Consider the following 12,972-nt stretch of genomic DNA (forward strand, 5'->3'; position numbering starts at 1 on the left):
GGATTGCTGTCCGAACCTATGTCTATTGGCAGAGGTACTCGTCAGGAATGCCCTCTGTCCCCTTTATTATTTGCTGTAGCTGTGGAGCTTATGGCCGATCTCATTTGGCTCTGCCATTCCCACAAGGGGGTTCAGGTAGCGGGTGCCCGAGATACATCCATAAATGCCGACGACGCCATCTTATTTGTACGCGAACCCCAAACACACCTTGACCCTATCATGTGGGATGTTACACAAAATGGTAGACATTTAGGACTCCACATAAATTGCCAGTCAATTTTGTTCCCCTTAACGGAAGCTACACTTAATCCTAACAATTTGCTCAATTTTACATCCGCCCTGCACACCATAAGATATGTAGGAGTTGACATTTCTAGATGCGTTATGACTCTACATAGTTGCAACTTTGGTAGTTATATGTCCCACCTGTTGACTAAGCTGCAGCAATGGGTGAGTTTACAGTTGACCCTGGTGGGTAGAATCACACTTTTAAAAATGGTTATTATCCCTAAGCTGCTTTACCTGTTCCAAAATGTGCTGCTATGACCAGGCCACCTGTTCTTCAACGAACTTGAATCGGCAGTTACTAAATTCCTGTGGTACTCAGGGAAGTTGCGACTTCAGTGGTTCACCTTGACTAGACTGTACGAGGCGCGTGAATTCATGGCTCCAGACTTCAAGGTGGACTGGATGGCTGCACAGACCCATTATACCGCCTAATGGTTCGAGAGAGAGTGGCTAGATCCACATGTAACAATCGAGAGACATGCCACCGGGAGCAGTGATAATAGATCCTTAATGCTTTCAGAGGGATATGCGGATAAGTGCCGATTTGACCCAGTGTGTGTAATGTTACTGGCATGGGGAAACATTCAGCGGTTAATGGGTGTATACTGTAAGAACATTCCCCTCTGGAATTGTGGGCACCTTCCACCCACCACCGATGCGGCTATAATCGGCTCCTGGAGGAGAGACAGGTTTGAGACACTAGGGGATATGTCGACGACCGGTTTATCTTTGCGCAGATTGTCATAACCGCCCACCAGCGCAAGGCAACATTGTGGTTGCAATATCTCAGACCGCAGGGCATTTCAAAAACTTTGACTGAATTTCCTTTCGAGTCTGAGTCTAACCCAATCTTATATATTGTTTGCTCAAGTGGCTGTTGTGCACTGGCATCTAAATTGTATAGGATGATAATGGGCCACAACTTAGATGTCCCATCCAAGTGTCAGGAGAAATGGGCTTCGGATCTCAATGTAGACTGGTCGGACAATGTCTATCCAGGGATTTGTAGACTGACCTGGGAGGTGTCACTAAATTCACGTTTTAGGCTGATCCAGTTGAATATTCTAAATAGGTATCATTACTCTCCAGCCAGGTTGCAATTGCTTATGCCAGGGCCAGCTGGTGGTTGTTCTAGATTTGACGAGGGGGATGCCAACTATATACACATGCTCTGGTCTTGTTGCTTCACTGACCACATTCTGGGCTTACGTATGCAAAACCTTTCACGCTATTAACAAAATATATTTTGTCCGAACACCACTGGCATGCTTGTTTGGCAAGACCCCACGTGATATGCATAGACTTCTGAATATCGGTCTTCTCTTGGCTAAGCGCTGTGCATTGTTAAAATGGATGTAACCCATGCCGCCTAGTAATGACCATTGGTGGAGGGATGTAATCTGGGAGAATGAGGGGAGGAGCTTTGGTCAACAATTCTACCCAGTGTGTGCCACCCCAGGGATATTTGGGGACCCCTCAAGGCAATTCTGCTAAGCATGAATGTCATACAGGCTACATTTTATTTTTGTAGTCTATATTTGCAGGTTTTGAAAAGCATAAGGCCATGATCACTAGATGTTTGGTCAATTGGGTGTTACGTATGTGCCTGCTCAATACCTATATATGTATTGACTGTGCCAATAGCAGACATATTGCATGTTGTATTCTGTGGTTATATACTATGCAATGCTATTTGTGTTTGTACTCACTGCCATGTACATTAGATACAAGTTAAATTAAATTAAAAAAAAGTAAGATACATTCTCAGTTGGCATTTGGGATCACGGGTGGGTTAATACCACGTGATGGAGGGGGTGGCTTACGTGCGGGATCCCCCACCAACCACCTTCTGGGAGGCACATCGGGTAGTGAATGGACCAACCCAGTCTGGTGAAGCTTGTACCTTCCACATATATTATGATAGATAAGGAATTCAGCCACCTCCCCACAAATCCAAAAAGTCCTTTTGATGGTATGCTAGTAACATGTGTGTGCTTCATTGTATCAGTGTTCCGGTGACCTCTGTGTATTTCGGTATGGCATAAGCAACAAATGCAACAGGGGATATCCAGAATTACCTCTTAGGATAGAAAATGGCATTGGTTTCACAAGGTGCATGAATATGTTTTCCGTGTGCTTGTGTTTATGGGAGTGCTTTCCATGGCAAGAAGGGATAAGGAGAGATGGGTGTCCACGTTCCATTATTCTAACCTTCAACATCATCAGAAATCTCTGATTCCCTTCACCCTCTATATTCTCACACATCCCTGATTCCACCCTCCACATTCTTATCACACCCACATACACACCCGTGAGCTACCCAGTTGCTATGTCCATTGGTCCCTTGTGTGACCATATAGGGTGGCAGGATGTGGTTCCGAGAATCGTGGCATCATAGGTGGATCCTGGAAATCTTGTGTTGCAGTGGGTGATAGTAAGATCAGCACGTTGGGTAAATGAGCTAAGTTGTAGAACCTCCCTTTAATGCCATTGATGGCATCTGGTGTGATCGGTAGTGCAATGTGCCAATAGACTTGTCGTATGAGAACATGTACGACCTAGGCAAGCACACTTGAGAATGTGGTTTGAACAGACAGTTAAGCATGTCAACAGAGTGCTGGAACATGCCAGTAGTACAGAAATGTAGTATGGACACCACCTTGAGTAGAAGGGGGTTGGCTGTGCGGATGTCAATGTAACTTTGTATGTCCTCCTCTATCAGCTGCACAATATCTGATGCTTCTGTCCATCTGATACAGGGTGATCTACTGGTGGTTCATCAGTGTCCATTTTAATGGTTGTGAGATTGGCATGGTGACACGAGATAGACACAGACACAAGGAATCAGTTCAAAAACCTTTATTTTAGAAAAGGTGTTGGGATGAATGCCTAACTTGCCCTAGTCTTTATGGGAGTAGTCTTGACCATAAAAGAAAAAGAATAATAGTCCAAAGTCTGCCAGTTGAAATAAAAGAAATGTCTGTGTCTGACCTAAGTCTGTCCTCACTGACTAGAAAGATACTGTGTAGGGGTTTGGACAACATAAAAAGGGTGTAGCAAAATAATATCAGGATTGCACTGCAGGGATTCTGCAGCCTTCTTCTCAGTGGTCATCAGACGATGTTGGAGCTGTCCCAGAGTCAAGCTTGAATGACTTGGGATCAATAAAAGTTCTGCAAAGTTCAAACGAGCCTTCACCTTTCACAGGTATTCCTTTTCCGCCTCACAAAGTTCAATTCACAAAACAGGTTTCACTTTTCACAGGGTTTCCTTTCACCGACTTTCACAAAGTTCACACTTTTATAATTCAACTCCAGTGCTTTCCATCATGGACCACAATTCCAGTTTGGACCACAGTTTCACAAAGTTCACTTTGTATATTTGGCACAATATTCTCTTGCTCTTGATTCAACAGAGGTTCCCCTGCCCCAACAGTTCCACAACTGTAGCCCTTGCACAACTTTTAACACTTTGCCAATTCTTTGTATCATAGACTTCCGAATGCGCACAGTTTAGTAAGCTCTGTGCGTGACCACTCTTACACCTTGACCTTTCTGGGATTGTGCCCATGGCACTCTGTCACATCTCTTATCACAGTTCATCATTTCGGGTCTTCAGCTCGCTCTTCCTGTCTCACGCAGCACCCCTTTCATACTTTCATTAGCTCCCACTTTGAGCCTCGCGCAGCTCCCTTGCACTTCCGGAGTGCAAGTTTCACTTAAGCAGACTCTCTGTCTGTAATTCGCACATTACAACACAACGGACAATTGAGGTTTTCTCTTCAGCGGGTCTGTTCCTCCTACTCTTGTCCTTCGCTTGTTAATTCTTTCTTATCTCTTGCACTTTGCATCTTTCACCAACCGGGCTCCCTCATGCCTTTTGAACTCACCGGTTGTGATCAGCGTAGCTGTTGCAGTTTCTCTGTGTCAGGGTCAGGGATTCCTCATTCGCCGCTCCAACACTCCTGGGTGGTCTTGTTTGCCCAGGGGAATGAGCACCTTCAAGGACAGCCCTCTAGAGATCAGCTCCTCACACTCCACTTTTGGCTCCTTGGAGACACAGCTCCCTTGCAACGTTCTCTCTAGCCCACTCCAGCCACGGGCCCTTAGTGTCTCACCACTTTGTTGTCCGATAGTAGAACTTGGGGTGCTCAGGCCTTTCCAGCTGCCTGCTCGCTCAGTCTCAGCCTCTGGTTCCTTCTTGGGTTCCAACTTGTTCGTCTCATCTCACACGGCTACTCCTTTTATACACGTAAGGAGTATTAACAGGCTTCAGGCGTCCTGCTCTTTCGTTCATTGCCTGACTTTGCCTAATCTTGTTGATGGGACATTCATAAAGATGGTAGAGTGCCTCTGGATTCTCAGTTTTGGGAAAACGGGTGCCGGGCACACAATACGCCATATAGTCTGAGGAAATGTCGGGTAGGGGGGTGTTTGGAAAGGGGGGATACCATGTCTCGCCTTTGGGTAATCCCACCCCAATCCCAGAGGACCCTCCACCCAGGTGATCCTCTCTCGCTAGTCCACCCCAGGGTCGGGATCCAAACGCGACGGCCCTCCCCTGGCCACCTGTTTGGAAGTTCCCCCAGGAGTGGGAAGGGAAAACCCCTCAGGTTTTTCATATGGTCTAACCCTGGGCCTAGGTGGCCTTTGCATTCTCCTTCCTGCCAGTAGAGACATCTCACATAGGATCTGCTCATACCTTTTTACTTCAAGCATGGTCATGAGGTCAGTGGTGTGTAGGGGCACTGCTGGCCTGGCTGCATGAGGATGTGTCTTGTGTAGGAAGGCTGTGCGGGCATTTCCATTCCTTTGGAAGTTGATGGGTTGCACCTGTGTATCATTTGGCCTCACCTGGCAGTCATTACTGCCACCTTTTTCAGGAGGTAAATGTTGCAAATATTTCCTGTGTTATTGCGATGGTTTTATAACTCCTAATAATATAATAATTACCACATGCAATATTTCTATTTTTCCACTGCTGGTATTTATCTGATGCAGTGTTTGCCAAAAACTAGTAGTACGTTGACCCACACTGCATCCAGTATTTCCACATGCAGTATTGTTATATTGATTGTGCAGTTCTATTGATTTTTCAGCCGGTAATTGCGACTACCACATTTCACTATTACCGTTTGACTCGTATGATGACCTAAGTCTCAGACTTCTATCATAGCAGATCCGGCATGGAAGATTCCTGCAACAATGAGCAGCAATCGCGTGCAGCTGAAAATAAAGCAAGCTGCACCCCACCACTAGAATGTAACCTTAATTTTGACAGGTATCATCCAACATATCTGGTAAAGTCAGAAACCAGATGTTCTTATGTGGTCAATTGAAAGAGTGGATTGTTGAAATTAAATCGAGCATAAACACCAAATCTGCCAACAAAGTAGGAGCAATACTCAGACTTAACACTACTGACTACACAGAAGCCCCTAGACAACACAATAATAAAACAAATTATGCCAAACTACAGGAACACCCAACCAATAAATCCACTGAAGGACTTGAAAGCATTATCAAACCAATCCCTTACTAAGTGAAAGAATATCTCCTAGATATGTTTCTAAACAACAGTAGTTAGCACCTGAAGTACAGTAATAGAATCTTTGGAACCAATCAGGTTCCAGCTCTTCTGGGCAACAATCAACAGTGTAGTCATGGATACTGGTGCCTCTCAGGATTCCATGTGCCCCGCTGTGTGCTGCCGAAGACTGCGATCCCCCGCCAAAGAGACCATGCTCCCTCTCTCGCTCCCCTTTTGCCTGTCTTGCCTGTGCTGGCACATTTTGACCACTGCCTCTCTCCGCTACCCTCCGCTTCACCCATACTGTTCTCTCTCTGCTGCACCCCTCCTCCGAGCTCCTCCTCTTGCTGCTGGCCCAGCGGCATGAATGTAAACAATCGACTCCTGTCAGGCCGCCATGCGTCCATTGCTCGGTGGCCATGTCACAATGGCTCCTTGTTCCCTTTTTTCTTTTCATGCCGGAAATCATGCAGAGAAAGTAGCCCCAGGCCCTGCAGCCTGGTGCTAAAAACAATATTACCTGGAGCTGCTGGATAATATGTAATGTCATGCTCCATTTGTTTCCCCAGCCCAGCTTTTGGGCTCATAAGATCCTGCATTGTCCACAGCTCCAGGTGACATTGCTCAAATAATATTGTGTTTTTATACGAGGCCGGATTACTCATGCTTTTAATCACTGAACTACTAGATTTACCCACCTCGGAATGGTGAGGCTGAATCAGCCATTTCTGGGAATCAAAGTTGTGATGTGCAGGCTGGCCCTGTGTCTTAGGCGAGAACTTAAAGCTTGAGCTATCCCTCTAGAGACCAAACCATGGCACTTTCTACATGCTTCCCAAAATACTCTGACATCCTGGTAACACTATAAGCACATGCTCCAGCAGTCTGTTTGAAATCCTACATAGTCAGGTAGAAAACATTGAAAATAACTGGCAAAGGTGTCACACAGCTACCTACAGTATAAAACAGATCTGATGAACAAACTCCAAAAGGAATAGTTGTGCAGCACTGGTTGTGGACGCAATATTTCCTTTCAGGATAGAGTGGTAGCATTTAACACGTTCTCAAGTACAGGTAGCATTTAACACGTTTTCAAGTTAGTTACCCACTCCTCATTGTTTTTACTGCTCACAAATGCTTATTATTTACTGTGAGGTAAACTGGAACCACTAACGGGTCTACGCTTTGCCAAAATATGTAAACTGATTTATGTTAATCCAGAATACAAGTACCTCTGTGAGTACCCCATCAATTCACTAACTTACCTCCCTTGCAGTGATTACTTGCTATTAAATTGGACTGCCAGTGAAGTGTGCCCAATATAGGTTCACAACAACATTCTGTAAGCCCATGGAGTTGTTTTTTTTTTTTTTTAAATCCTGTTTTCATCTAAATCGAGACACTACAATCGGCAACCAGGTTAGGCACAATAGAATATAGAGACATCAATTTACTGCAAATTCATCAGCCACCATAGCTGCCTCAGGAGTGAAAGATTTCACCCTAAACAAACATTGCTCATGATAGAATTGAATACGCTCTCATGCAGCAGATAAAGACCAGCAGCCAAACATTGTTTAGGAAGACCTTCTTGGGCCATGGCTACAACCAGCGTATTGTGTGCGACACAATCCAGGGAGTTACCAAAATATCTCAGGACACATTCCTAAAATATAAACAAAAACATGTCAATGATTGTGTGCCTCTGGCAAGAAGTTACCATTCCTTGCTGGAAGTCCGGCACACACGTTCAAGGAAGCTACAACTCATTCTCCATTATGATCAAACGATTAGAGAAGACTTTCCTAAAAACCCAACGCCACCCTCCAGACAACCACACAATCTGAAAGGAACCAGACTCCGATCAAAGACAACATGACACACAGCCCGGCCAACACAAATAGTGCAAAGCAAGTATCCACATCATAGCAACAGACAAATTCCTACCACAGACCAATTAAGACATACAATTCCAGGTTACATTTGCCTGCATGCCTGCCATTTTCGTGCATCTGAATTGCATGTACAAAATGCAGATTGTCATTCACAATTTTGGCAAAATGCAGCAAGGGTTCCCAACTTAAGCATTAATCAAAACTATAGAGACACGTTAAGTTAGTTCATGTTAAAGGAACTTAGTGTGCAGTGTTTACCTTGTAGGTGTATCTTGGTGCTTGCAGGAGGAGTTGGACATGTGACAATTCACTAGATGTCGCCACTTCTCCCCAAGGGGATACCCATTCCCATGAGGCCCGCGGAGGTGAGGCTGCTACCTGATAGTCCCCCTGGGGGTGGCATAATGAAGACGGATCTCAAGCAGAGGGACTCCCTCTATGGATGAGGACGACCATCAAGGGTACTTCCCCTATGAGAACATCACACCCCCACATACTGTAGCCTCTCCTTCCTCTGCTAACCTCCTTGTAGACAGTACACCTATGTACTGTTATAAAGCAGAATACCTCAGGGTTCTTGAAAGTATTGAGATGAAAAACAACAGGAACCTAGGAGTCCAAGTACTGTGATGAGTTCGCCCCGCGGAGCTGTGTAGATGAAACCTGTGAAAAAGACAAAGGACTTGTACAATGGACCGAGACACTGCTGGCAACATTGTATAAAAATTGGCAATGGACTAAACACTTCGTCTCAGGCAGCTGCAGAAAACGGCAGATGTGCTGCGCACCAAACGCAGGAGATTCAAAACTGCGTCTCTGACCCGAAGGGAGAGAGCGCCACGGGTGCTGGCAGTCCGCTGCTTCTGATGATCGGACAGCAGGGCAGAGAGGAGGAAGGAATGCAGAAGTCATCCGGGAATGTGGTCGCACAGCCACAGGGAAAGCAGGACACTGGTGAAGCTGAACTGAACGCCTGCCATCCCAGGAAGCCCTGGCGACGTGCCAAACCCCCAACAAGCTAAAGGCTGGCACGGGAGACCCGGAGGAAAGCAGGGTGGCTTACCAATAGGGTGCATGCAATTTTCCCTAGGTCCCTTTGCAATCCTAATGCTTGGGTGGCACGGCAGGGATAGAAAGCCTACAAACATTCCCCTTCTCATTGCAGTGGTGAAACAAAGCCTGTTGAACACAAGGGAAAAGTTGATGACTCCAAGTACCATAAAGAGAACTTGAGAGAGAGAGTCCCTCACGACAAACCCATTGATAGCCAAAGGAGGGTTAGGGACCCTAAACAAGTTACAAGTCTATCTATCTATAGTAGTTTTTATATACTTCCTATTGTCAGTACTCGGCAGGGGAATGAACCAAGTGGGCCAGTTCAAAGGAGAAGGGAAACCCGGGTCTGGAACCCAAAGCAAGAAGTTAATACGAGTCCTCTTCCTCCTGGCAGTACTTGGCAGGGAAGTGAACCAAGTGGGCCAAGTCAAAGAAGAAGAACAGAAGCCAGGGTTGCGGACCCTCCTAACACTCAGAAATGGGTGTTGTAGGTGTGAAGCCTAATGAAAAGAATTCCATGTAAAAGAAGCCATCCCCCTGGTTGTAAGGAACTGATAACAAGATAATGGGAGAATTGAGTCATTCTCTTGGTAACCTGGACTGGCAGTAAGGTCCAAAAGGCCTGGGGAAGGGAGTCATTCTCCTGGACTATCTGAGACCGGGCGTCAGTCGAAGGGAGACCTTTTTCCTGGCCCACCAAGAAAGTATTGTGTGGAACTTTACTATCAGGGGAAGGGAGCCTTTCCCCCTGACAACATGTGAGGCAAGAGACTGTTCTAAGATTTGGGAACTGTTTCAGCAAACCAGGAACCATAACCCTGGAGAAGGGAGCCATTCTACTGGGGCCAGAACAGCACTGCCTTATTTTTTTATTTCTAGTGTAGGGGATATAAGTAAGGTGTTCTTGACACAGGACGGTGGCCTCCTTTGAGTTGACAAGACATCCTGACAGACACCTTATCTTTAGTTGGGCAAGGGAATTCCCTCTTAGAAATAGGGGCAGATAGGCTTTCTCTGGCTTTCTTGATTAAATAAAAGGCTTTAGCCCCAAACACGCCACTTTTGTGACACCCTCTTTCTTCTGCACCCTTAGAGACACCTAATTCAAATCCAAAAAAGAAGATGTTAGTGAACAAACAGAAGGATTTTCAGACTCTTTAAAACCTGGAAATGCTCCCCAATTCAGTACAGGGTGGGCAGCAAAGCATTGGATAAGGATGAAGCCAGATAAAATAATTCCCAGTCTGGTAAGTAACCTTAAGGATGCGAATGTAAAAATCATAAATGAGTATTCTAAAATACAGAGCAATAGGAGATCATATACATTCAAATGGTGCCCTAGGGACTGGACTAGAAAAGGGCAGATCTATATTCTGCTACCAAGTGAAACAGTTTTTCTCCTCACTCCCCCGTCCACCACCCAACTTTCATATAGTCTGTAAATAAACAGGGACAAAAAGAAATGCATCTTCATCTTCCTGCTCCCAGGCTGAATGTTGAACCTGTACTTGGAACTGCTAAATGATACGTTTTTATATCCCTTTTCTGCCAAGATGAGCTTGCCAATTTTAACAGAGAGCAGTCCACAAAAGGACATCTTGTATATTGATCATCCATTTTCTGCAAGCAATTGCATTAAATGTCAGCTGAAATCAAGAGACTTAAACTTGTTTTTCTGTCTTATATCTACAAAATATGCATTTTCCCTTCATAAACTGAAAATTCAATTAGCCTGCTCTTCCTTGCAAAAGAACAATCTATTTAAGTTGTGCTATACGTACCTTAGGAAGAAATATATGTGGTCATAAAAAAAAACACACACACCACCACCACCACCACCACCCCCCCCCAATAAAGGTATCCACCTAGCAAAATGACATTCTCCCGTTCTGTTTCCCTCTGCTGTATCTCAGTGCCTCTGTATATGAAATGTTCTCGTAAGATATGATAAGATGGCCTCTTTCTGTGTGTATGGTGCTCTTCAATGTATTTACCACAAATGCCTGATTTTCAGTTCTTTCAGTCTTAAATTATTACTTTTTAGAATGCACTCTGTTTTATAATTGAGAAATAAAAACCTAACACGATTGCATATGATACTAAAGCATACATCACAGCCTGTAACACATAATGGAATTAGGATACACTAGGGTAAATGCTAAGATCTGAGATTGTAATGTTCCAGGAACTAAGAACCCCTAACCTGGGAAAATGGAATGGGTGGGGAGGTGTGGGAGGTTACAACAGAGCCAATCATCCAGTTCCACAGACTCTCAACATATTTTGGTGGGAATGTTAGTACATGAAGAGGTTTCACAATGTTGAGTGGTTGTCATAAGGTACACAAATGATAGTAACTTTTAAGGTAGGCTCCATTGACTGTAGCGAAATACAGTCCGGTTTCAGGTTATCAGCCATATATATTTATCAACAGTAGAAAAACAATTAACATGTAAGGAATTACAGTGCCATTATTTGCATATGCTCATTATGAATACCTGAAGGATTTTTGGTTTCTGTGATTTGACTAGGGCTGGCATTTGAATTGCAATTTAAAGTATGTGAGAGGTTGGACTTGGCACACAGGGAGTGATAATGCTGTAACTTTGCGTTCACTTAAATAAGGGACTCGCTATCGACTGTATCTCCACAGGTTTTGTCACTGGTATCGAATAAAAGGAATAATTAAAATGTCTGTAAAACATTAGTCACTAGCATTTGAATATTGCCTGTACATTCATATAAAGACCCTTATAAAATGTCTGTCTATTTTTCAACAGGTCGACGTTCGAAAAACTTCACAATCCATGATTGATCGACTTCAGAGACAAATCATTGTGGCGGACTGCCAAGTTTATCTGGCAGTGCTTTCATTTGTAAAGCAGGAGTTATCATGTATGTTACTATTTCTTATACCACTTTATTGAAATGTGTACAAAGGCATTGGCCTAAATTTTTTTAAATCGTTCTAGGGCGCATTATTGGTCAGAGGTAATAGTTACATCACCCACTCCACGTAATAGCAGCATGCATATACCTCTTGACGACTCATGTAGCTATTCCAATAAATGTGCCGACTCTGTCAAACAACCCTCGCAGCCATTGTGCACACTCAGTGATAACCTCTTTAGCAATCGTCCGCAATTACGTTGCTTCTGAGCTATAGTATACAACATCATTTTCAATGCCAAGAGAACAAAATATCCTTCATGGACACAGATGTTTTTGTTAATAGTTCAGTCACAATGGGCTTCATCACAAGTCCGGCGGTAACCCTTAAAAGTGGCACTAACAGAATTAGTGCCACCAATACTTCTCTGCCGGATCATGAACGGGCGCAAATACCGCTGACATGAAAATCAGCCGGCGCAATTACAGCCAGCGCTATTACAGCGTGTGCAATTACAGCCGCCACATGAGGCAGAAGCACAGCCGCATCACAAGTCCATGTCCGGTGGTATTAGGGCCGAAAACCGCAGAAAACATGGTGTAGTTGCCTCCAGCTGAAGGTAAACCAAGACAGGTGCCTGAAATTAAGCCACAGGTTATCCCAATACACCCCACAGGCCCACATAAGGCACACCCCTACCCCAAACACTGTTTCCAACATCACGCTGCCACTAGCCACTGTGAGCTGGGACAGGCAGATGCTCATGCTGCGCTTTGAAGTAGAGAGGCTGGAGAACCAGGACAGGGCACAGGAAGTACAGAGGGGGTGGGCAGGAGGAAGAGGAGGAGAAGAAGGAGAGGCCAAGCAAGGCGTGTCCCGATCCCTAGCAACAGACCTTTCGACCCTCACTGACAGCCACTTAGTCACTCTGTACCATCTCAACAGGGAGACCATAACAGTGCTGTTCACCACAATACAGGACGACATAGGGAGCAGGATCAACAACCAGACAGCTGTGCCCTATGTGAAACCTGAAGGTGTCTCACCCGCTAGTCCCCGGGGAGCTGTCATCCAGGTGGCCAGGGCATGGCCATCGCTATTGGATCTAGTTCCTGGGGGTGGACCAGTGAGGGAGGATCACCTGGATGAGGAGTCCTGAGGAGTGGAAGTGGGACACTGATGGGTGAGATGCGGTACCCCCTTCCTTATACAACTTTTCCAGATTCCAAGATGGCCGCCTTAAAGTGAGGGTGCACCCTCACAAGCTCCCGGCCGGGCCCATATAAATAAGGTTGCTGAGGATATCAGAAAACA

The 12,972-nt window shown here is 45.1% G+C and overlaps 1 protein-coding gene across 3 annotated transcripts in view; it reads left to right on the top strand.

The window, feature by feature from the left end:
• Positions 1-12,972, top strand: part of TTC39C (tetratricopeptide repeat domain 39C) — a 986,275-nt gene that overhangs the window by 279,454 nt on the left and 693,849 nt on the right. For all 3 annotated transcript variants that reach the window (XM_069620912.1, XM_069620911.1, XM_069620913.1), the window contains one exon: positions 11,549-11,663. In XM_069620912.1, the coding sequence (XP_069477013.1) occupies positions 11,549-11,663 (115 nt within the window). The remainder of the gene's footprint in view (positions 1-11,548; positions 11,664-12,972) is intronic.

This window comes from Ambystoma mexicanum, chromosome 5q, assembly GCF_040938575.1.
Source record: "Ambystoma mexicanum isolate Mex_15411 chromosome 5q, UKY_AmexF1_1, whole genome shotgun sequence".
Classification (NCBI taxonomy): domain Eukaryota; kingdom Metazoa; phylum Chordata; class Amphibia; order Caudata; family Ambystomatidae; genus Ambystoma; species Ambystoma mexicanum.